The sequence below is a fragment of the Bombina bombina genome, chromosome 3 (assembly GCF_027579735.1).
Source record: "Bombina bombina isolate aBomBom1 chromosome 3, aBomBom1.pri, whole genome shotgun sequence".
NCBI lineage: Eukaryota > Metazoa > Chordata > Amphibia > Anura > Bombinatoridae > Bombina > Bombina bombina.
The window spans coordinates 99821669-99847413 of record NC_069501.1 but is presented as its reverse complement, the minus strand read 5'-3'; the positions used below and the strand labels follow the sequence as shown (position 1 = coordinate 99847413).

At 38.0% G+C, this 25745-nt stretch overlaps 1 protein-coding gene across 1 annotated transcript in view; it reads right to left on the bottom strand.

Annotated features, from left to right (window-relative positions):
* VPS26C (VPS26 endosomal protein sorting factor C) overlaps positions 1-25745 on the bottom strand; it is a 246382-nt gene that overhangs the window by 173635 nt on the left and 47002 nt on the right. Inside the window, exon 4 of the mRNA XM_053705935.1 lies at positions 6483-6563. Coding sequence (XP_053561910.1) covers positions 6483-6563 — 81 coding nt within the window. The remainder of the gene's footprint in view (positions 1-6482; positions 6564-25745) is intronic.

Sequence of the window (25745 nt, the reverse complement as noted above, 5' to 3'; positions counted from 1 at the left end):
ACATGCACGCTCCTAAACTCACCTAGGATTAATCTTTAACAAAGAATACTAAGACAACTAAGCAAATTTGATAATAGAAGTAAACTGGAAATTTGTTGCAAATTACATGCTCTATCCGATCAATTTAAGTGTAGTTTTGACTTTACTGTACCTTTAATAAAAAAAAATTGCGTTTGAAACAATATTACTGTAATTTCCATATCTTGACTCCTATCCCCACAGATGATTTCTTGTAAACTGAACAGACCAGAAAACCCAAAGCTTTTGTAGATTCCCTGCAGAATTGTTATCTAAAATGATAGAGCAGATGTTCTATCTGGAGGTAGCAGTTTTTTGTAGGCATATTATCATTTTCCAAATCCGCAATAGAAATAATTTAAATATAGATTTGTAGATCTCTGATAATTAACACCCAAGGTATATAGATGTTTCCCTCCTACAAGCTTTGTTTCAAGACAGATAGAGGGGAGGCAAATTTCCTGTGACAATGACAGAAACTGATGCTGATCACAATAAAAAATGATATAAGGAAGTGAACAAGCTAATGCATGTAATGCTGCTACTATTAATAATGACTGAAGTAACTTTTAGAAAGAAAGGTAGTTGTCAATGTAAGATTCCATGCTTAAAGTCAACCGTAGCATTTTACAAACGCTAGGATTGACTATTGAAGCAAATAAAGGGGACTTTCATTCATGAAGTATAACATACTTCATGCAGGAAGCTCCTTTATTTCTTTCAACCGTTCGCCGATCTGAGCTGCTACGGCAGCACATGGCAGATTGCCGTTTTGCTAGAGAGGTGACGTTTTTCACTTCTTTAGCCAATAGCCGTGGGGCAAATTCGGCTTGGCGCCCTTGGAAGCCGGATTTACCGCACAGCTATTTGCTAAGAGGTGAAAACGTCACCTCTTAGCAAATCAGAGATCTACCATGGGCTGCTATAGCAGCTCAGATCGGCGATTGCTTGAAACAAATAAAGGAGCTTTCTGCATAAAGTATATTATACTTCATGAATGAAAGTCCCCTTTATTTGCTTCAATAGTCAATCCAAGCGTATGTAAAATGCTAGGGTTGACTTTCACTTTAAAGGGACACTGAACCCAAATGGTTTCTTGCGTGATTCAGATAGAGCATGCAATTTTAAGCAACTTTCTAATTTACTCCTATTATCAAATTTTCTTCATTCTCTTGGTATCTTTATTTGAAATTGAAGAATGTAAGTTTAGATGCCGGCCCATTTTTGGTGAACAACCTAAGTTGTTCTTGCTGATTGGTGGATAAATTCATCCACCAATGAATAAGTGCTTTCCAGGGTCCTCAACCAAACAAATAGCTTAGATGCCTTCTTTTTCAAATAAACATTGCAAGAGAACAAAGAAAAATTGATAATAGGAGTAAATTAGAAATGTGCTTAAAATTGCATGCTCTATCTGAATCATGAAAGAAAAAAATGTGGGTTTGATTATTATTATCATTTGTAGAGCACCAGCAGATTCAGCAGCTGATATCCCTTTAAAGGTTAAATTGTGGTTACATTTAATCTTTTAGAACTAACGTCCTATGGGAAAACAGAAGACCTGCATGGAGAACAAAAATGTTCACTAGTGCACTAGTATTTAAAGGGACATTCTTTTAAAATTTAAATCCACATAGATGAATTACACCTTTAAATACAAACATTTGTGTAATACACATGTAATGGCAAACATGTTTCTAGTAAAATGTATCACTGTTTTAGTGTTAACATTTTTCTCTGCACATGCATGTGAAGCATATCTAAATATTCTCAGTGCACCAGCTTTTTAAATAATGCAGATGCTCAGAGTGCCAGTGAGGCTTGTATCAAGTCAGCAATTAAAAGTCATTACCAAATGGTACAAGCACCTTAGGCTCTCTGAGCAAGTGCTGTGTTTAAAATGTTGGTGCACTCAAGCATATCTAGCAATCTATTTGCTAACAGCTACTAAAGCGGCAATAGCCAAGGCATGGAAAACTGTGACGCCCCCAAAATGGTCATACATTCTAAGCTATATGGCATATATCTACAACATGGAGAAACCTATTTTTTCCTCTCTAAATAATTCAGACCTATTTGAATTGGTGTGGGCAGATTGGCAATCTAACCCCGCTACTACTTGGGCCCCGAACATTTGAGTAAACACACACTAGGCAACCCTCCCCAAGTATCATCCGCATATGAATCAAATCCCTGCCTCTAATAATTACCCTCCCGCTCCTTTTTCCCCCATCCCTCCCCCCCAACCCCAATTAATCCACCTCATTTGACTTGAGCTATATTTCGTTCACTTATTCATTGTAGGAACGCATTCTAACCTGACATATTTTTGAATGTTCCAATTTTTCTGTTTACAATCTCTGTAGGAGCCTACGTGCTCCAAATTACTTAATATGTCACTGTTGTATTTGAGAAATCTTTACTAATAAAAACTTGAAATTTAAAAAAAAAAAAAAAAAAAAAAAAAAAAATGTTGGTGCACTGTGCATACTTAAAGGGACAGTCAACACCAGAATTGTTGTTGCATTAAAATATAGATAATCGCTTTATTACCCATTCCCTAGTTTTACATAACCAACAGTTATAATAATACACGTTTTACCTCTGTAATTACCTTGTATCTAAGCCTCTGCAGACTGCCCCCTTATTTTAGTTCTTTTGACAGACTTGCATTTTAGCCAATCAGTGCTCACTGCTCGGTAAATTCACGTGCATGAGCTCAATGTTATCTATATGAAACACACAAACTAAAGCCCTCTAGTGGTGAAAAACTGTCAAATGCAGAGGCGGCCTTCAAGGTCTAAGAAATTAGCATATGAACCTCTTAGGTTTAGCTTTCAATTAAGAATACCAAGATAAAGCTAAATTGGTGATAAAAGTAATTTGGAAAGGTGTTTAAAATTGCATGCCCTATTTGAATCATGAATTATTTTTTTTGGACTTGACTGTCCCTTTAAATACCCTTTTGAAACAGCTATAGCTTTTATTAGAAGCAGTTTTGCTAAAACATGTCAGGGCCGTCTTTAACACAGGGCAAAAGGGGCAGCTGCCCAGGGCCCATTTTTTTTTTGGTTCATACCAGACTGCTGATGTGACATGGGGAACACACACATTCAGTCCTAATACTGTCACAGTCAAAAGTATTCTGCTTATATATTTTTTTTTAAAACTGTGCCAGACCGTGCCGGTGTCATGTGACATGCCAAGCTAGTGCCATGTGCTGTTTTAGATGTGCACTGTGCAGCACTGAATGCAAAGCCCTAACTCGGCATCCAGCCATTCCCACTGCATCAGAAAAGGTCCTACTGGGTTTACCAATGTTACCAGGTAACTGCTCTGGTGGTGGGGATTATTTCTGGGTAGGGCTGACTGTAGGCGCATGCAGCAGAAAGCTGTAGTGGCAGGCACGTGAGGATTTGAGCATCTGTGCAGCTGCATACACTGCTCTCTTCAGTCTTGAGGCTGTGTGACTCATCTCACACTGTATCCATGCAGCCTTGGGCAGACAGTCTGCTGGTCCCCATAGCCCTGCTCTTTCTGCTGTGGCTCTAAGATCAACTAACTGAAGTTTGTTAGGGGAACAGTGTTTTGTAGAAAGGTGTCAGTGGGAAGAATAAGTGAGTGCACACATGCCCCTCCCAATGCAGCATTGTTTAGTGCAGGGTGAGAGGGAACTTGTTCCTAGCAAAGTAGTGACATGTGCTGCTGTGGCTGATGTATAGTGTCATGCTGATACTTCACACATTAAAGGTAAGGTTTATTTTTATAGTTTTTATTTCTCTGTTTAAGATTTTACAGCTTCCCATAGTAGTTCTACTGTTCCAGTCAGTAAACTTATATCTGTCTGCACCTCTATGCTTCCGCCTCAGTCTTTACCTTGCTTTGCTCCTGTTGGCTGCCCTAAATCTCTTTAACCAGCTAACCTCACACCAGAATCACATTTAAAAGAATATTAAATAAATCCACAGTGGAGGAATTTATATATTTAATTACTTATTAGTACTGCTTAGGTCCAGTTTCACATATTGCAATTTATTTAATTTTTTAAAAATTATTTAGTTGTTTTTTGGGATGCTGGGATGGAGAGCGAAATTGCATGGGGTGGGGGGGCCAGAAAATTTTTGCCCAGGGTCCAATCAATATTAATGACGGCCCTGAAACATTTATATTATAAAAATACTTCTATTCAAAACTGAAATGCATCCATGTGGATTCCAATTTTGGCTGGAATTTCCCTTTAACTAGTTATTGCTGTAGGTTAGTAATAAATCAGGAGTTTTCTTATATTTAGAGTGGACTAAGTAACCTTTAATCCTTGAAAAAAATACTGAATTAATAGTTTCCTGTGTCGATTTGATTCATAATATAGCAAACATAATGGACACATTAACTTTTTTCCAACTACAATACAAAAATGTTCATGATAGAAATCCAGTGTTATCCAGAGAACTGTTAGTGATAAGCCAGTCATGTTACTGCATCCATATGAAGAAAACATCCCAGATTTTATATGTAGAGGATGTGTATTTTTTTTCGAGCATTTAAATATCATTATCAGATTAAGTATTTTTTTCAGAGGTTGTAAATCAATTTCCAGGTCATCAGATGCATTTCGATGGACTATCTGAAAAGGAGAAAGAGCTATCTATGATCAAGTAGAAGACACCACTGACACCTCAGCCACTTCTGCTTTCTTGTGAAAAATTTGTGGAGAACTAGAAGAATAGGTAGAAATAAAGAAAAATGTAGGCCAGCTGAAAATTGTGACAGCGACACATTCACTGTATACGCTACTGGAACAGGAAGGCAACTGACAAACGTCTGAACCTAATTATGTGTTTTAAAGTATTATGATTTTCCAAAATCTTTTTTTGGGAGTCCACTTGCTAGAAGAATTTGATCATCTTTTTTGCAAGGGATGACGGGTACAGAACTGAAACAGTACATAAATCTGAGCATGTGTGTAGGTATGTTTGTTCCTCTTGGTAGCGAACAATTAACAGAATACCACAACATAGACAGAATGCAACAAATAATATATACTGTTTAAATGTTACCCATCATTTAAAAGTACAGTAAACACAGTAAAATGTGTATATTCATTTGTATATAAAATGTTTAGCTATATGTAATTAAACAATTTTGCAATATAATTATTTAATGCGCCCCCTTTTCGTGTAAATATACATTTCTAATTCCCAGAACTTAAACTGTATCCTGCGGACGTCTCAAGGCTAATCCAGCTATATATATGTCCCTAATAACAACTGCAAAACAATACGCTCTATGCTAACATTATAGAAGGGGCCAGCCTTGTTTTCTGGGGGATAAAGCCATGCTTGGCTCCTCCAAGTAAGACAAATTACGTGGATTTTAGCTATTTATAATTGATTGCAGTAAAAAATAGTTTTAATTTGTTAAGACTTGGCTGATAATTCTATAGCAGCACAATAGAAATGTATTGTGCTTACTGCCCCTTTAATCATTTAGTGCCTTTTCTAGAGCCTGCATTCTGCTTAAACAGCATTTGTGAGGCAAGAAACTGATGTTGGCCTGGCTTGAAATGCCAATTCATCCTAAAGGTGTTTAATGAAGATGAGGTAAGGGCGCTGTGCAGGCCTTTTAAATTTCTCCATCTCTTTAGAGATTTGTTGATATCTGACACATATTGATTTTGATTTCAAATGTGTCAATCAAAACTTCCCTTTATTTGATAAAGATTTAATATTAGAGTAAACCGAGAAACATACAGTCTGACAACAGATAAGCACCAGAAAACCAATCTAGTCTGCCATTATTCTTATATGACGTGTGGGCATAATACAAAGAGACTTTTTGGTGCATGGATAAAATGCTTCAATTCCTTACAGCATTTTACTAAACAGAAGTAATGATGTCTATCCCTTATAAAGGGTTAAACACATACTGAATGCCTCCCACCGTGCTTGCTCTGTAGTTGCTTATAACTACAGTTTAATGTCCATTTAAGCTTCCAAACTGCATGCTTAACATAACTGGATTACAAGTGATCCAATTAATCTCTTCCACCAGTAATGAAAATCTCAAAAGAAAGATTCAGAAAAAACTCCCATCTACTATTATAATACACTTCTTCATACTCTAAGTTATGTCACATGGACACCTACCCATAAATACTTTTTTTTTTAATCAAATCCAATACCTAGACTGTTTCACAGACAATCCTCTTTCTTCTATCCCTCTGCAGACAGGTTCTCACTTTGCTATACGTGAACAAAAGTTGGGTATATAGACATATTGGAGCTGAGTTTCAAACAATTTAAAAACAGTACAAAAATATTTACATCTACAAGTACTGAGAATGATCTAAATTGAGTATGAGCAAACTGATTTATCATAACTAGAAGTTCATTTTAGTTTCACATGCACTTTGCTAAATATATTTATATATCACACATAACCATGCAAAGCGAGATGCTTCTTACTAATGAGTGAATGATGAACTCGCATGTCTTAGTTAAGTCTTTTGCCAGAAGAGAACGCTTCATATCACAACGAAGTGTGTACTGTAAAGAGAAAAAACAGTGTTAAAAAAATACCATGCACAAAGTATTACAGTAACTTTCCAAATTACTACACTGTTTGAATGAATCCTAAAGTGATCTGAAGTCTAAACTGTACTTTGTATCCTGCAAAACAAGTAAATAGCTGGGTAAATGATAGGACTGTTACACCCTCCTCCTTTGAGATAAATGGCTTAGGAATTTTGCCCTGGCTCCTAACTCTTTTTTCTTTTTTTAAGGCTTTATTGATGGAAATTCAGTGTTACTAATATTCAAAGTATGATTATTCATTGCATTATAAACATTATGGGGTCTATTTATCAAGCTCCGAACAGAGCTTGATGCCCCGTGTTTCTGGTGAGCCTTCACGCACGCCAGAAACACAAGTTATGAAGCAGCGGTCTAAAGACTGCTGCTCCATAACCTGTCCGCCTGCTCTGAGGCGGCGGACAGAAATCAACCCGATCGAATACAATTGGGTTGATTGACACCCTCTGCTAGCGGCCGATTGGCCATGAATCTGCAGGGGGCGGTATTGCACCAGCAGTTCACAAGAACTGCTGGTGCAATGACAAATGCTGACAGCGTATGCTGTTGGCATTTATCGATTTGCGGCGGACATGGTTTGCTATAGTGGTTCATGTCCGTCCGCACAATGATAAATGGATCCCTAAAGGTCTATTGTCTAACACAGTGCTTTCCAAACTGTGTGTCGGCAGCAGTGTGTAGGTGTGTCCCAGCTTCAGCACAAATTTTTTTGAATTATTATTTTTTTTTTTTTTTTGGTTTCCGACTTTACGCCTGCCTGCTACGCATATCACATGGTTGACACCTGATTGATACCTAATGGGTCACAGATCATCTTAACCCATTGGTGCAACTCAGCGGGAACTGAAACTATTCCCATTGGCAACACATTCTCTCCTGACTGCACGTGTAGTCTCCTTAATCAGCTTGTGATTGCATGTGTAGTCAGTGAGTGGGAAAGCAGTGTGTTTGTAACACAGGCAGTAGTCAGTCGGACTCGCAGAGCTCTGAGGGTGGCAGCTTAAAAGCTGAGCTGGAGTCAGAAGTCAAAGTGTTTTTATTTTGCAGCTAGCTCCCAGTAGTGCATTGCTGCTCCTGCTCTTGATATATGGATATGAAGTTTAAAGTTTTAGTGGAAGCTTAAAAATGCTTGATGATGATGATGGTGTCTTTATCTAATATTCCACCAACTATTCAGAAACTGGCCTCTAGTTATGAAAGTCTGGCGGACCTGATCCGCCTATGCCGGATTCATCATTGTACCAGCAGCTCACAAGAGCTGCTGGTGCAACTCCGCCTCCTGCAGACTCGCGGCCGCAAGCAATAGGCCGCCAGCAGGGGGGTGTCAATCAACCCGATCGGGTTGATTTACGGCGATGTGTGTCCGCCTGCTCAGAGCTGCTTCATAACTGCTGTTTCCGGCGAGTCTGATGACTCGCCAGAAACACGGGACATCAAGCTCCATACGGAGCTTGATACATATTCCCAACTATGTTCATCCCATCAACCTCATACATCCCATTAAAATATTAAGTAGCTATTGGTGATATATTTTTTTTTATTCTTGCATACATACTGTTACTTGTAAATACATTTCGTTATTATATAATTTATGTATGTGTCCGTATCTCTTAAAAAACAAGTTAGTTTAACCTCCTATTTGCTAGTACAACTGAATTACTGTGTCGCAAAATGATGTAGGTCTAAAATGTGTGTCACCAACATGAAAAGTTTGTAAAGCTCTGGTCTAACAGTATTTCTGACTAACTTGTTTTATTGTTACATCCAAGCTTAAAGTCCGGGATCACAAAATGTCTTAGAATGAACAGTTTTATGTCCAAGTTATATATCTTTTGTGTCCTTCCTTTGGAGTATACATTTTTCTCTTTTGCATAGTCAAATATTTCAAAAACCAAAAAACGTTTCTCTCTTATTTTAACGAACATCATTTCCATCTGAATATAGGTATGTTAGTAGGTGCTTGTGTTGCTATGGGGAGGAGGCCGGTGAAGATGAGTATTTAGGTGTTGATTAGGGTTGAAGGGAAGAGAAAGAAAAAAAAAATTGAGCGTTAAATTGGCCTGAAGTATTTGAATTATTACTTTGTCCTTAGACCCATAAATGATGTGTAGTTTTACAGAGTTTGATTCCATATAGCTAATATTGTCTTGTTTGTATCTAACCTGTGTGTTTTCAGGTAATGGTATCTTTCTAGAAGCAGTACGTCATTTACCCGTGAGTACAAGTCAGACAATGTTGGCGGGTTAAGAGATTTCCAATTTTTGGGTATTCATTTTTTAGCTCCTGTAAGCATGACTAATAAGAGGGCTTGTTTAGCCTCCATTTGGAATTTGGGTAGTGATTGAAATATGTCGAGAGTATTGGGGATAGTGGTTTCTAGTATCTCTGACATATGTAGTACTTCTGTCCAGAAGTTTGTTAGTTTTGGGCAAAACCACCAAATGTGAAAAAGGGAACCTTCTTCTCCGCAACCTCTCTAGCATGTTGCACTTAGGTAGGGGTATGTCTTGTGTAATCTTGTCAGTGATAAATACCATCTATATAGAAGTTTAACGTGTGATTCCTGTATAGTGGCCGAGACCGAGGAGCGTTTTATCAATCTAAAGGATCTCATCCATGTACTATGATCTATTTCTGTCTCTAGCTCCCTGCTTCATTAAAACGTATATGCGAGTAAGGTGGATGCATCTGGGATGAGATAAGGTGTCTTGGTGAATTATTTTGGATGCATAGGTTCTCAAATGGAGTGATTTCCCTATTTAAATCCTTCTTATGTTTTGTGATGTGAAACAAAGTGTTTGAGTTGGTGGTAATGAAGCCAAGAGGTAAATATACCACTATTTTTTTGTTGCGGGATCCTAATTGATAATAGGGTAGTTCAGGATTTTTGATAATTGGGAGCAGAGGAGAAGTTTTAGACGGAATGTGTGTGCTGGTAGCTAATATTTTATCCCAAGGGGCCAGGAACTCCGTCACCATGGGGTATTTAGCAATTGATGTTGGTCGTTTTTGAAGAGGTATCCATGCCAAAGTGCTAATATTGTTATGTTTAAGTATTTGTCTATCTAATTGGACCCAGGCTCTTTGAGAGGTATTGTGAGACCACTCGACTAGTCTCTGTAAAAGTATGGCTTTTCTATATGCAGTGAGGTCTGGAACTCCCAATCCCCCTTTGTCTCTGGGTAGGTACCAGGTTTTCTTTGAGATTCTATGAATTTTGTCTGACCATATGAACTGTTCAATCAATTTTTGTACTTAAGGGAGGTAGCTTGAAGGCAGTGATATAGGAGTAGTTTTTAGAACGTATAGAATGCATGGTAGTATGTTCAATTTTATAACACCTATTTTCCCTAACCAGGATAGCGGTTTGTTCTTCATGGAGGAGAGATCCCTGGAGATATCATTTTTAAGGGGTATGTAATTATGTTTGAATGGGTCTGCAGGGTCTGGTGTAAGATTTATGCTTACCTGATAAATTTCTTTCTTTCCGGACATGGAGAGTCCACAACGTCATTCCAATTACTAGTGGGATATTAAACTCCTGGCCAGCAGGAGGAGGCAAAGATCACCCCAGCAAAGCTGTTAAGTGTAACTGCCTTAACAATAACCCCCAGTCATTCAGCCAAAGGAAACGGAAAAGGAAGAAAACACAAGGGTGAAAAAGTGCCAGAGGTTAAAAAGCATTATTGAAGGACAGATAAATGTTACAAACTGTTTCAACCTTTCAAGCATACATGTGATCATCAAATCGTTGGCACCCAGTGCCCTCTAAAATAAACTTTCCTAAGAAATTACAAATTGTCCAGGCTTGGTCATTTCAGAATAATATCTGAAGGTAGTGTCCATATAAGTAATCTGATCCAAGCAACACTTTTATTAGGTAACAGTAATACAAATGCATGGAAATATAAAGAAAATTACAGGTTCAAAAACAATCCTTAATACAATTTGAGATGGTATTGCCCTCTCAACCTGTCGCGCGCATCACAAAGAAATCTATAATACCTAGTCTCTTACCCTATTGGTCTGGCTGGTCCCCTCTGTGTTACCTGTCCTAAGTGGGATTTGCATTCGGCCCATTGTGCTAGCATGAGTTCATGCATATCTGTTGTACCCTGCTGTATGTGGTGATATCTTTCTAAATGTATTAGGGTGTCTACCTGATGCTGCCATTCTCCAGTCGTTGGGACGTTATTTGATTTTCAATGTTTCGGGATTAACATCTTGGCGCTGTTTAACATAAATCATCCTCAATGCTTTGCTTACTTTACTTTCAAGTTTGGGTAGTGATAGATATAGTAATGTCTTTGGGTTGTTCAGTAGTGGTTTCCCTGTTGCTGTTTCAATGCTTTCCAGAATCTCCATCCAGTATGTGTCCAATCTAGGACAATCCCACCAAATGTGCGTGGGAGTTGCCTCCCCCCACATTCTCTCCAGCACTTCCCCGAGGTATTTTTATATATATGTTTCAGCCTACTGGGGGTGAGATACCACCTGGATAGAAATTTATAACAAGACTCTTGCACCCTGGTTGAAATTGATGCATGTTTGGTGACTTGGAAAGCTGTCTGCCAGTCTAGGGAGTCAATGTCTGTTCGTAATTCTTTTTCCCAGGCTTTTGTATACGAGGGAAGAAGATGTGTGTCCTCGACTAGTAGGAGTCTATACAAAAGTGACACTGCATGTGCTGTTGGTGTTGCACGTAGGCATGTGCTTTCAAAAGAGTGTCACCTGTCTCGTAAGATTATGTTTGTGCTTGTGTGTCGTTAAGAAGTGGCTAAGCTGGGAATGTGATAACCAGTTCATGCCAACCCCAGGCATACTGTCCTTAATTTTAGAGGTTTAAGCTTGTGCCCTTCAAGCAGCGCTGAAATTCTCCACTCTTTAAAGAGTGCTTTTTGATCTGGTCTATTCTCTTTATGGTTCCAGGGGACTGCAGGATGTACATCTTTTTTAAGTAAGCCTCTAGCTTCTTATTCATTGGATTCTTAAAAGAGCAACTATCCTCTATAGGAATGGTAGTTCTCTTAGCAAGAGTATAAATAGCTCCTTCTACTTTAGGAACATTGTGCTATGAGTCACGAATAAAGTCAGCAACAGGAAACATCTTCTTAAAAACAAGGGAAGAGGAAAAAGGAACCCCTGGCTTATCCCATTCCTGAGCAATAATTTCAGACATCTTCCTAGGAACAGAAAATACCTCCTCAGAAGATGGGGAATCATAAACTCTATCCAATTTAGAAGACTTTATGGGGTTGACAGCAACTGAAGGTTCAGAGTCGTCTAAAGTAGTTAGAACCTCTTTCAGTAAAAAACAGAGGTGTTCAAGATTAAATCTAAAATTAACCTCTTCAGATTCTGAAGATTTTTCTTCTAAAGTGTCAGAGTCTGAGATCTCATCTTCAGAAGCTACTGAAGTATTCTTCTCATCAGAAATCTGAGAAAGATTGGCTAATGCCAACCTAGAGTCAGAAGCCTTACTATCAGGCAGATGTTTAGATTTTCTCTTACGCTTACCCGAAGAAGGGAAAGCTGACAAAGCCGCTGTTACTGCAGAAGAAATCTGAGCTGCAAAATCCCCAGGTAAATAAACACCCCCAGGTGGATGAGAGGACACAGAAGGCACATTATGAGAAACAATTAATGCTTGGGACGTTTGAGGAGAAAGCTGAGGCATGTCACGCACAGCATTATCCTGAGAGACAGTAGGCTCAGAAGGGAGTAATTTGTCTTTAAATTTTAAAGTCTTAGTTAAACAAGAAGAGCAAAATTGCATAAGCAGGACAATTTGTGCCTCTAAACATTGTAAACATTTATCCATAGAAATTGACTGATCCTGTTCTGAGTCCATAGCTGAAATTAAACAGGTTCCACCAGTAATGTTCAAAAGTAAGCAAAATTAAACTTAATCAGACTATAAATTTCAAAATAATTATGAATGAAAACTAAAATTCAATTTGTAATAAAACTAACATAGAAAGCTACTTAGAAAAAACCTCAGATTGTCTGAGGCTGCTACCGCCAAGAGAGATATCCCACTAGTAAGAGGAAATACTCTCCTCTTAAACGATTCTTGTCCTCCTGAGTAAATGATATAGATAATTCTCACAATCTCCAAAGATATGTGAAGTCACTGGAGCTCCCTTCGTAATGAAAGGTTACTATTCTCACAACGGCATCGCTCCGCTAAACCGGAGATAAAAGACAGTTTAAATCGTCTCTCCCGTTGTATGCGTATAAGTAAATAAGCCTCAATAGTCCTTATGTTTAAGATTCTCATACAAATGCCTTAAAAATAATATTAAGGCCCAGGTTACATAATAAAGGATATCCTTTACTGTTAACCCCATACAACCCCTTAATGTCAGGTCTCATACTGTGGGCCAAATATCTTGTCACCATATGAATCCTTTTTTTAAAATTAAGGATTATTATGTCTCAGAAAAAAGGATCTCTTAAGTGCTGCTGTCCTTCTGTACCTAGAAGGCAAAAGCACTTACCTTAGATCAATTGCATGATAGATGCTGATCCTTAGGTGTTGCAGGCACTTCACTCCCTGTCATAGACCTGTAGGAAAAGAAAGAACAGTAACTAACTCTGGCTTTCTACAAAGGGATAACAAAGTGTTAACAGAAAAGCAAAGACTTCCTCACCGCCGTTTAACTGCTAAAAGCCACCACTACTCTTACTTAAGAGATTTACATGGACACAGCTAGACCCCAATCCTTGCTTGCAGGTAAAAATACCCATAAAAGGATTACAATCTTCAGACAACAACTTCGCACAACCTCCATTGACAGAGACAAAGAAAATGACTGAGGGTTATGGGTAAGGCAGTTACACTTAACAGCTTTGCTGGGGTGCTCCTTGCCTCCTCCTGCTGACCAGGAGTTGAATATCCCTAGTTTATTTTTTGTTATTTTGATATGTATGGAGTTGTTGTATATTTTGGGGATGCAAGTTAATATGCAGAAGTTCAGATTTTGTCAAGTTCTGAAGGAACTTTGAGACTTTACTATATGCTTGCAGTTCATTTAGAAGTTCTGGGACTGAGGATTCTGCTTTTGTCAATGTAAATAAAATGTTATCATGATCTATTTTTTGGGGCTAGTATCTCTATTAACAGAGCAAAGAGGAGGGGTGAGAATGGGCACTCCTGTCTCATGCCGTTACTTATAAGGAAGGATTCTGACAGGGTACCATTTATTTGAATTTTGGTGTTTGGTTTCGAGTAAAGTGCAAAAGTCATGTTTAAGAATGTTTTTTTAAATCCAATCTTCTCCACTGCCCGACGCAGGAAAAGCCAATCGACTCTGTCAAATGCCGTCGGTCGAGAACAAGACAGAGGGGATCCCCAATTCTCCAGCATGGGTTATCAGCTGAAGCACTTTGATAGTATTGTCCCTGGCCTCCCTACCAGAGACAAATCCAATTTAATCGTTTGATATTAAGTCTGGGAGGTATTTGTTTATCAGTTAGCGAGAATTTTGGCCAGAATTTTCATGTCAGAGATAATTAATGAGATGGGTCTAAAATTTTCAGGGCTATTTGCTGGTTTGCTTGATTTAGGAATGACGGTTATGTGTGCCTCTAAGAGATTTCTGGATAATAGAGGCTTGTTTCTTAAGTTGTTAAATAATTCTAACAAGGGTGTGGATAGTATGGATCTAAATTTCTTGTAGTAATTTGCTGTGAAACCGTCCGGTCCAGGACTTTTGCCTGCCAGCATATCTTTTTTTTTTTTTTAATAATCTTTAATTGAGATTTTTAGCATTGACAAAATATAACATATGTCTATTGACAACAATAATAAAAGAATATAGTACAGTCAACCAAATAGATGCGAAGAATGATAACATGTTGTTAAATTGTTACCAGACATCTTAAAATCACAAATACATTAACACGTATAGATCTTTGCAGTGTGCTTATAATTCAGGAACCTCTATTTAAAAGAGTCAGTTGAAACATTATTAAACCAACAGAGGTATTTCTTAGGGTGGTAACCCAAGTTGCGCTATCATAATAGTGTATACATATATATTGTTTCTAAGTACACATCAAGCTAATATTTAGTAAGTTAGAATATCAAACATTCTTTAATGCCAATAAACACATAGCTATGAAATCTCATTTTAAGTAGGATAGGTATACCTCCTAAAATATATGTGGCCACTATTGGACCCTTATAAAGACATATGGTACAGGGGAGGTACAATAATGATACATATGGTCACTCTTGGACCTCTAGTGAAATAGAATAGTTTAACTAGTATATAATATGGAAACTTATGTTTATAATGCAGATAGAAATATTATGTTCATATAGTATAGTTCAGATTATAATATAATGTTAAATGCAAGAAGTGTGAGCAGATTGTCAGTGAAAAACTGAGCAATATTATAAAAATGTAGTATATTCAAGAACTCTCAATCTATTCAAATAAGTGGAGGGAATTATATTGCGTCTAGGCAGGCAGACCCATTATATAATAAATATACTGAGGATGATTGTAAAGTCTTGTGATCTAACGACAGCAGTTTGTATGTGACAGTGGAATTGCTATACCATTTTTTAATGATTATTTTATGAGCATGAATGGAGCTACTAAATGGACCTTGTAGCTACTAGGAACCAAATAAATTATCATTAGTATTATATAATCAGGTTAGAACATCATACTGCCGATAAACTACTATATAGGTCTATATAGTTTATGTATATGTAGGGTTCAAACATAATTGTAGAGCTGCCTTGAGTCACAATTTATATTATATCATATGGTTGGGATTTGGCATGACTGATGCTAATGATGGGACTTCATGTAGGGTTATGCTTAAAGTGTATTAGGATTTGTATCCACAAGTACTCAGCAATAAAAAGGGGACTATCCAATAAAGAAATAAAGAAGATTCATTTAGTTTAGCGTCTGCTAGAGTGGAATTACGTGAATCTAAAATGATAGCTTAATCTATGAAAAAGCTTTGTAGATTGAGGTATTCGTGTGAATACCTGTCTGGTGGCTAGTCTCTCTTGACACTGATACAATATATATATATATATATATATATATATATATATATATATATATATATATATATATATATATATATATATATATATATATATATATATATACTAAATTTAGGGGGCGTGAGAGAGTAGGTAATATTGCTAATTTGCTTTGAATGGTGCCACCCTTATAGTAAATATAAAATATATAGTCAAGATAGAAAAAATACCAGGGTATATGAGATTACCCTAGAACAGCAAGGGAATAAAAGGCACACATAAAAGACTTTCAAAAATGTATTAATAATAAGTTCCCAAAAACACATTTAAGTATATAGCGATATCTTATCTGTCAATTTCAGTCACCACTACAGACAGCAAAATCTAAAACATTTAAAGTGCACTAAGACCTAATTCTTTCCCTATACTATAGATCACAAAAAGACATCATAAACAGTAAGGGGTTAACCAAGAAACTTATGTTTATAGCGAATTGTACAAAAATCTAATGTTTTTAGGACATTTATGATAAGTAGGCAAAATACATGTGATACATATGGCTGCAATCCAAACAGAGGTGAACTATATTTTGTATCAAAAAGCGCTTTTTTTACTCTTTGTATGTACCAGGGAATCTCCTCTTAAGGCAAATAAATGTGCCGCAATTAGTATTGCTGGATACAGAGTCTCTAGCAAGTGTAGCAATTCAGTTGAAAAACACAGCATATACGGCATATACTTAGCTTAAGTCCTCCGGTTTTTGTTGTTTCCACTTGTCTTCAGCTTGCAAGCACCTGTGATGATTACTTGGCGCGTGACGTCAGCAATAGTGGGAGTGGTATAGCGTCACCAGGGACTGTGAGTGGCTGTAGGCAGGAATCGAATTTGCATCGTATATTCACCTATCGTATAGGCATAACTTCCATTGCACTCCAATAGCACACTCCTCAAACCACTTACTCCACTGTCGGAGTCACACCAGAAGAATTCGTAGCTCACTTGAAATGTACAGCTGCATGTATAGAGCCAAAATGTCTCTGAAGAAACATGAGATTCAGGGAAAAGGTCTAGACAGGTGCACTAGAAATCCTGGCCCACGGTACATTCAGCAGGTACCTGGGTTCTCATAAACACATAGTGCCAACGCACGTTTCTCCCCCACCTCCAGTATGTGTTACAGGGGATCATCAGGGCATCACCTCTGTTTGGATTGCAGCCATATGTATCACATGTATTTTGCCTACTTATCATAAATGTCCTAAAAACATTAGATTTTTGTACAATTCGCTATAAACATAAGTTTCTTGGTTAACCCCTTACTGTTTATGATGTCTTTTTGTGATCTATAGTATAGGGAAAGAATTAGGTCTTAGTGCACTTTAAATGTTTTAGATTTTGCTGTCTGTAGTGGTGACTGAAATTGACAGATAAGATATCGCTATATACTTAAATGTGTTTTTGGGAACTTATTATTAATAAATTTTTGAAAGTCTTTTATGTGTGCCTTTTATTCCCTTGCTGTTCTAGGGTAATCTCATATACCCTGGTATTTTTTCTATCTTGACTATATATTTTATATATATATATATATATATATATATATATATATATATATATATATATATATATATATATATATATATATATATATATATATATATATATATATATATATATATATATATATATAGTCTGCTAGAGTGGAATTACGTGAATCTAAAATGATAGCTTAATCTATGAAAAAGCTTTGTAGATTGAGGTATTCGTGTGAATACCTGTCTGGTGGCTAGTCTGTCTTGACACTGATACAATATATATATATATATATATATATATATATATATATATATATATATATATATATATATATACACACAGGTATACCTCACTTTACAGCGCTTCACTTTACAGCAATTCGCTAATACAGCGCTTTGTAGAGCTGAAGTTCAACCTCCAAGGATTATGAAATAGTGATGTAATCATTGTGAGTTTGCCAGAACCATTTTGTTATGCACAGTTCACTCTGTTTACAGCTTTACAGTGCAATCTGTGTCTCAGTGCTATAGTTTGGCAAATTTTACTACAGTAATTGTCACTATTTTACAAGTACAGTATTTATTGAATACTGTGCTGTGCTAGTGTTAAACTAAACTTAGCCCTATTGCACCCCTAATATATGCTAGTTCAAACATGTTTTTCAAGTTTTTAAACACACTGGCAAGTGGAAAGAAAGCTAAAACTGCCTTGTTTCACTTTACAGCGGGGCTCCGGTCCCTAACCCGCTGTATGAGCGGGGTATATATATATATATATATATATATATCACCAGAACAACATAGATAGTTATATATGTTCACAGCAACACAAACATTTACACAAAACAGCTAATGCAAAACACAAAACTTATGCTTACCTGATAAATGTCTTTCTTTCCGGACATGGAGAGTCCACGACTTCATTCCAATTAGTAGTAGGATATTCAAATCCTGGCCAGCAGGAGAAGGTAAAGAGCACCCCAGCAAAGCTGTTAAGTGTAACTTCCCTTACCATAATCCCCAGTCATTCAGCCGAAGGAAAATGGAAAAAGAAGAAACACAAGGGTGAAAAGGTGCCTGAGGTTTACTCAAAAAAAAAAAATCCAAATTATAACAAAAAGAGGGTGGGGTCTTGGACGGGGTCGTGGACTTTCCATGTCAGGAAAGAAAGAAATTTATCAGGTAAGCATAAATTTTTCTTTCCTATGACATGGAGAGTCCACAACGTCTTTCCAATTAAGAGTACACGGAATGAACAGGGAGGGAGAACAAGGCAGGAGGACCTAAACAGAAGGCACCGCCGCTTGAAGAACCTTTCTCCCAAAAGAAGCCTCAGCCGAGGTAAAAATATCAAATTTATAGAATTTGGAAAAAGTATGCAAAGAGGACCATATGTTGCCGCCTTGCAAATCTGTTCCACAGAAGCTTCATTGTTAAAAGCCCAAGAAGAGGAGACAGCCCTAGTGGAATGAGGAGTAAGTCTCTAAGGAGGCAGCTATCAAGCTTTATCATAAGCAAAACGAATCATACTTCTTAACCAGAGGGAAAGAGTAGTAGAAGTGGCCTTCTGACCCTTACGCTTTCCAGAGAAAACAACAAACAGGGCAGAAGATTGCAGGAAATCTTTAGTTGCTTGAAGGTAAAATTTTAGAACATGCACAACATCCAAGTTATGCAAAAGACGTTACTTATGAGAAGAAGGATTTGAACAAAAAGAAGAAACAACAATATCCTGAATAATGTTTAGATCCGACACTACCTTAGGGAGAAACCCCAATTTAGTGCGAAGGACCACCTTATCTGCATGAAAAAAAAGTACAGGGAATCCCACTGCAGAGCCGAAAGCTCAGAAAAAAAAAACTCAGAAACTCTGCGAGCGGAATAGCAAGCAGAAACAAAACCTTCCAAGATAACAAATTTATATCAACATGCATCGGCTCAAAACTTTAAGAACTAGGTTAAGGCTCTAAGGAGGAGCAACAGGTTTAAACAAAGGCCTGATTCTGATCAGGGCCTGAACGAAAGCTTGAACAGCTGGTAAATCTGCCAGATGTTTGTGCAAAAGAATAGACAGTGCAGAAATCTGACCCTTCAGAGTACTCCAGGCCATCCTTAAGAAAAAATAAAATTTGGGGAATCCTCACCCGGCTCCAGGAGAAACCCTTAGATTTGCACAAAAAAAGGTATTTACACTTTTGCGAGAAATAGGTTTACGAGCCTGAAGCATAGTATCAATGATCGCTTCAGAAAAACCATGTCTAGACAGGATTAGGCGTTCAATCTCCAAGCAGTCAGCTTCACAGTATCTAGATTTGGATGGAGGAATGGACCCTGAATTAGAAGGTCCGTCTTCAGAGGTAACCTCCAAGGTGGAAGAGATGACATCTTCACCAGATCCGCAAACCAGATCCTGCGAGGCCAGACAGGAGCTATTAGAATCACAGACGCTCTCTCCTGTTTAATAAGAGCGATGACTCGTGGAAGGAGAGCAAACGAAGGAAACAGGTATGCAAGACCGAAATTTCAAGGAACCGCCAGAGCATCTATCAGAACAGACTGAGAATCTCTTGACCTTGATCTGTACTTTGGAAGCTTGGCGTTTTGACGAGACGCCATCAGATCCAATTCCGGAACCCCCACTTGAGGGTTATCCTTGAGAACACTTCCGGATGGAGAGCCCACTCCCCAGGATGAAAAGTCTGTCTGCTGAGAAAATCCGCTTCCCAGTTGTCCATTCCTGGAAAGTGGATGGCAGACAGGAGACAATCGCGAGCTTCCACCCACTGCAGAATGCAAGTTACCTTCTTCATGGCCAAGGAACTCCGAGTTCCTCCCTTGTGATTGATGTAAGCCACTGAGGAGATGTTGTCCGATTGGAATCTGATAAACCGGACTAAAGATAATTGAGGCCAAACTGACAGGGCATTGAAGATTGCTCTCAACTCCAAGATGTTTATGGGGAGAGAAGACCCCTCCCAAATCCACAGTCCCTGAGCTTTTAGAGAGCCCCAAACTGCTCCCCAGCCTAACAGGCTTGCGTCTGTAGTTACAATCACCCAGGAAGGTGTCAACACTTTGCCTTTCATTATCCCTTTAAGGCAAGATCTCCTCCCCTAACACATTTCTATTTAATCACCTGTTTTCCCAGAAATGATTGCTTGATTATTGAAAGTGGAATAGGAGACCTCTATCAGTCTCTCTATCTCCTAAACTTTAAGAAGCCTTAAGTATACTGACATTTATATTATCTAACTGATATTTGTATTTTTTCCTTTTATTACATATTGGATTATAACCTTTGGTGTAATACTCCTGTAAAGTTTGGAGTGAACACTAAACTCAAACCTCAGCTGCGTGAATCTGCAGCGCTCTGTCTCTATACCCGGTACGGACTGACAGGTAGCGGGTGACGTCATTACCTCTCTCACTGCGCACCACGCCGGAGTCGAAGGCTCGCCTCTCACTCTGCTTGCTGTTCACCCGCTCTTCACTGTTCATAATAGAACTCTAAGAATAAGGTATGTGCACCAACGATCACTAAATTAGCATGCTAGGACTTAACCAAGAATGTAATGCATTCCTGAAAACTTAAACTACATTTTGGAACTATTAAATCCTATAAATTTTCACAATTATCCACATCGGAACATTCAAAGGAGAATATCTTCTTTCAACTCAATTTGATATCTATAAAGTAATTATTTTTTCCTTCAAATTTTCATTCTTATTTATGTGAGAGTTTACATTTCATTAACCACCAATGTTATTAAGTATTAGCTGTTTATTCATTACTTATGAGTATCCATACTATACGTTCTTAACTCACCTATATGAGAATATCATTTCTTCTAAGTTGCAAAGAACTGACATTTATCACGAATCTACAATAAACTCTGTAATCATACAGGTACCTAATATCTAAGTTATGGTATTATTGGTGATTATGATTACATACACTTCAACCTATAAAATCCTGAAACATTAAATATTTAACATATACTGTTTCCTATCACAGAAGGTCTCAGGAAGCAAGTGCCTTGAGAGAGATGTTCCTGTGAAATCCACCACGAGAGAGAGTTTCTTGTTAGGGGATCCATATCTTGCCTCTGCGATAAATCTGAATGGTCTCCGTTCCATTGACTGAGCATGCATAGCTGTAGAGGATGGAACCAAGCAAAAGGAATGATGTCCATGGAGCAACCATCAGACCAATCACCTCCATGCATTTAGCCACTGATGGACGAATAGAAGACTAGAGAGAAAGGCACGAAGCAAGAAGTTTGGATTTTTCTGACATCCGTCAGGAAAATCTTCATGGACAGGGAATCTATGATTGTCCCTAAAAAACACACCCTTGTAGCTGGAACAAGGGAACTCTTTTCCAGATTCACTTTACATCCGTGGGAACATAGAAAAGACAACAACATCTCTGTATGAGATTTTGCTAGTTGAAAAGATGACGCCTGAACCAAGATGATGTCTAGGTAAGGCGCCACCGCAATTCCTTGAGATTTGACCACCGCAAAAGGGCCCCCAGAACGGTAGCTGAAGCAAGGCCAAAGGAAGAGCAACAAACTGAAAATGTTTGTCCAGAAAAGCAAATCATATAAATTGATGATGTTCCCTGTGAATGGGAACAAGGAGATACACGTCCTTTAGATCTATGGTAGATATTAACTGACCCTCCTATACCAAGGGTAGAATGGAATGAATAGTTTACATCTTGAAAAATGGAACCTTGAGGAATTTATTGAGGCATTTTAAATTTAAAAAGGGACAGAAAATTCCCTAAGTAGTATCTTTGACCCTGTTCCTCTAAAGGAACTGGAACAATCACTCCCAATGAGGAAAGGTCCTTTACACAGTTTAAGAAAGCCTCTTTATTTACCTGGATCATTGACAACCTGGACAGGATAATCTGCCCCAAGAGAGGCAAGACTTGGCCCTATTATGAAACCCTTCCACAGCCCAAGGACTTGTGATATTGCAGATCCAATCCTGCTGAAAAAAGGAAAGGCTGCCCCCCACCTGATCCCCGACTGGATCGGGGGCAACCCCTTCATGCTGACCTATAATTAGCTTAAATCTTCTCGGCTAGATTTCCCTTATTCCAAGTCCATAAGATTCTAGATTGATTGGGCATGGAAGAGGAAGAATATTTTTGTCCCTTGAGATTACGAAAGGAACGAAAAATTTTAATTCTGTCGACCCTTAGGTTAACTCCTGAGGTATGAAAGAACCCTTTCCACCAGAAAATTCGGAAATAATTTCGGCCAGACTATGACCAAATAAAGTCTTACCTTTAAAAGGTAAAGACAGAAGTTTGGATTTGAAAGATTCAACTGCAGACCAAGACTCTTAACCAGAGAACTCTGCGAGTAAGAACTGCAAAGCTGGATATATTATTTTCAGGAGAAAAACCTTTGCATTCTGTCGTCACAGATAAAGGTATTAGCCAGCCTTTTTTTTTTTTTTGAGTGTGTGTCTGAAAACACAAAAGTGAGACAGGAAAACCAAGAAAATTAATATATAGTACCCTGAATAAAAAGTACAACTTTATTATGAAACCTATGCGTCTTATAAAGATGCTACCATAATAGAGTAGCAGACTCCCATGACAAGGACTTAAAGTAGTCTACATACACGTATAAATAACTATCAGCTAGATTACGAGTTATGAGCGCTATAGGGAAATTAACGGCCAAATACAAGCGCTGCTTTGACATGCTCGTAGACACCAAGCAGGCAAAAAAAAGCCTAACACCTGCGATCGCGGAAAAAAAAGCTTCGTAATACAGCCCCATTGATGTCTATGGGGAAAGAAAAAATTATGTTTAAACCTAACACCCTAACATAAAAACCATGTCTAAACACCCCTAATCTGCCGCACCGACATCGCAGCCACCTACATACAGTTATTAACCCCTAATCTGCCGCCCCTAACATCGCCGCCCCCTAAATACACTTATTAACCCCTAACATCCATCCTCATCCAGCCAGCGAAGTCCTCATCCAGCCGGCGAAGTCCTTCAAGACATCCGGCGCGGAGCATCCTCTTCTTACGGTCGTCGCTGTAAACTGAAGGTTCCCTTTAAGTGACGTCATCCAAGATGGCGTCCCTTACATTCCTATTGGCTGAAAGATTTCTATCAGCCAATAGGAATTAAAGGGGAAAAATCCTATTTGCTGTTGCAATGGAACAGCCAATAGAATAAGAGCTCAATCCTATTGGCTGATTGGATCAGCCAATAGGATAAAAGCTCAATCCTATTGGCTGATTGCAACAGCCAACAGAATTGTTTCCCCTTTAATTCCTATTGGCTGATAGAAATCTTTCAGCCAATAGGAATGTAAGGGACGCCATCTTGGATGACGTCACTTAAAGGTAACCTTCAGTTTACAGCGACGACCGTAAGAAGAGGATGCTTCGCGCCGGATGTCTTAAAGGTGGACCCGCTCCGCGCCAGATGGATAAAGATAGAAGATGCCGTCTGGATGAAGACTTATTCTCGCTTGGATGAGGACTTCGCCGGCTGGATGAAGATCGAAGAGGCCGCATGGATGAAGATGGATGTCCGGACTTCGATAACTGTAAGTGGATCGTCAGGGTTTAGTGTTAGGTTTTTTAAGGGTTTTTTGGATGGGTTTTTTTTTTAGGTTAGGGTTTTGGGCAATGTAAAAGAGCTAATTGCCATTTTAAGGGCAATGTCCATCCAAATGCCCTTTTCAGGGCAATGTTTAGCTTAGGTTTATTTAGATAGGTTTTTATTTGGGGGGTTTGGTTGGGTGGGTGGTGGGTTTTACTGTTGGGGGGTGTTTGTATTTTTTATTACAGGTAAAAGAGCTGATTTCTTTGGGGCAATGCCCCGCAAAAGGCCCTTTTAAGGGACATTGGCAGTTTAGTGTAGGCTAGGGGCTTTTTTATTTTGATAGGGCTATTAGATTAGGAGTAATTCATTTTTATTTTTTATAATTTTGTTTTTTATTTTTTGTAAATTAGAAAATTGTATTTTAATAATTTAATTTATTTTATTGTAATGTTAGTTTTTAGTGTAAGGTAGCTTAGGTTTTATTTTACAGGTAACTGTATTTATTTTAACTAGGTAGCTAGTAAATAGTTAATAACTATTTACTAACTAGTCTACCTAGTTAAAATAAGTACAAACTTACCTGTGAAAAATAAAACCTAAGATAGCTACAATATAACTATTAGTTATATTGTAGCTAGCTTAGGGGGTTTATTTTTTACAGGTAAGTTTGTATTTAGTTTTAAATAGGAATTATTTAGTTAATAATTGTAAGGTTTATTTAGATTTATTTTAATTATATTTAAAGGGACACTGAACCCAAATTTTTTCTTTTGCGATTTAGATAGAGCATGCAATTTTAAGCAACTTTCTAATTTACTCCTATTATCAATTTTTCTTCGTTCTCTTGCTATCTTTATTTGAAAAAGAATGCACCTAAGCTTTTTTTTTGGTTTGTTTTTGGTTCAGAACTCTGGACAGCACTTTTTTTTTATTGGTGGGTGAATTTATCCACCAATCAGCAAGAACAACCCAGGTTGTTCACCAAAAATGGGCCGGCATCTAAACTTACATTCTTGCATTTCAAATAAAGATACCAAGAGAATGAAGAAACTTTGATAACAGGAGTAAATTAGAAAGTTGCTTAAAATTTCATGCTCTATCTGAATCACGAAAAAAATTGGGTTCAGTGTCCCTTTAAGTTAGGGGGTTTTAGGCTTAGTGTTACGTTAGGGTTAGACTTAGGGTTACGTTAGGGGTTAATATATTTATGTAGAGTTAGTGATGTGGGAGGTCAGAGGTGTAGGGGTTAATAATTTATTTTAGTATATTTCGTTGTGGGGGGCTTGCGGTTTAGTGGTTAATAGGTTTATTATAGCGGCAGTGTGTACGGACGGCAGATTAGGGGTTAATCATCTTTAAATAGTGTTTGTGATGCGGGAGGGCGGCAGTTTAGGGGTTAATAAGTTTATTATAGTGGCGACGATGTCGGGAACTGGCGGAATAGGGGTTAATATTTTTTAAGTGGCGGCGATGTCCGGAGTGGCAGATTAGGGGTTAATAGTTTTATTTTAGTGTTTGCGATGCGGGAGGGCCTCGGTTTAGGGGTTAATAGGAAGTTTATGGGTGTTAGTGTACTTTTTAACACTTTAGAGTTTTATGGTGCAGCTTTGTAACGTAAAACTCATAACTACTGACTGTGTACCGCTCACTTTTTGGCCTCCCAGGCAAACTCGTAATACCGGCGCTATGGTAGTCCCATTGAAAAGGGACTTTTTTAAAAGTGCGGTACTGACGTTGCGCGACGGCCAAAAAGGTGTGCGGTACACCTATACCTACGACTTGTAATAGCGAAGTTAGGGAAAAAGCAGCGTTATGAAGCATAACAATGCTTTTTTACTCATAACGCCAAACTCGTAATCTAGCTGTATGTTTATATATCAAATGAGGACTCTTATACGTCATAAAATAGAGCATGCAGTTTCCTTAGCTGCCACCAGATGGCGGCCAATATTAGAAAAAAACTAATTATTTTCAGGAGAAAAATAAAAATAAAATTTGC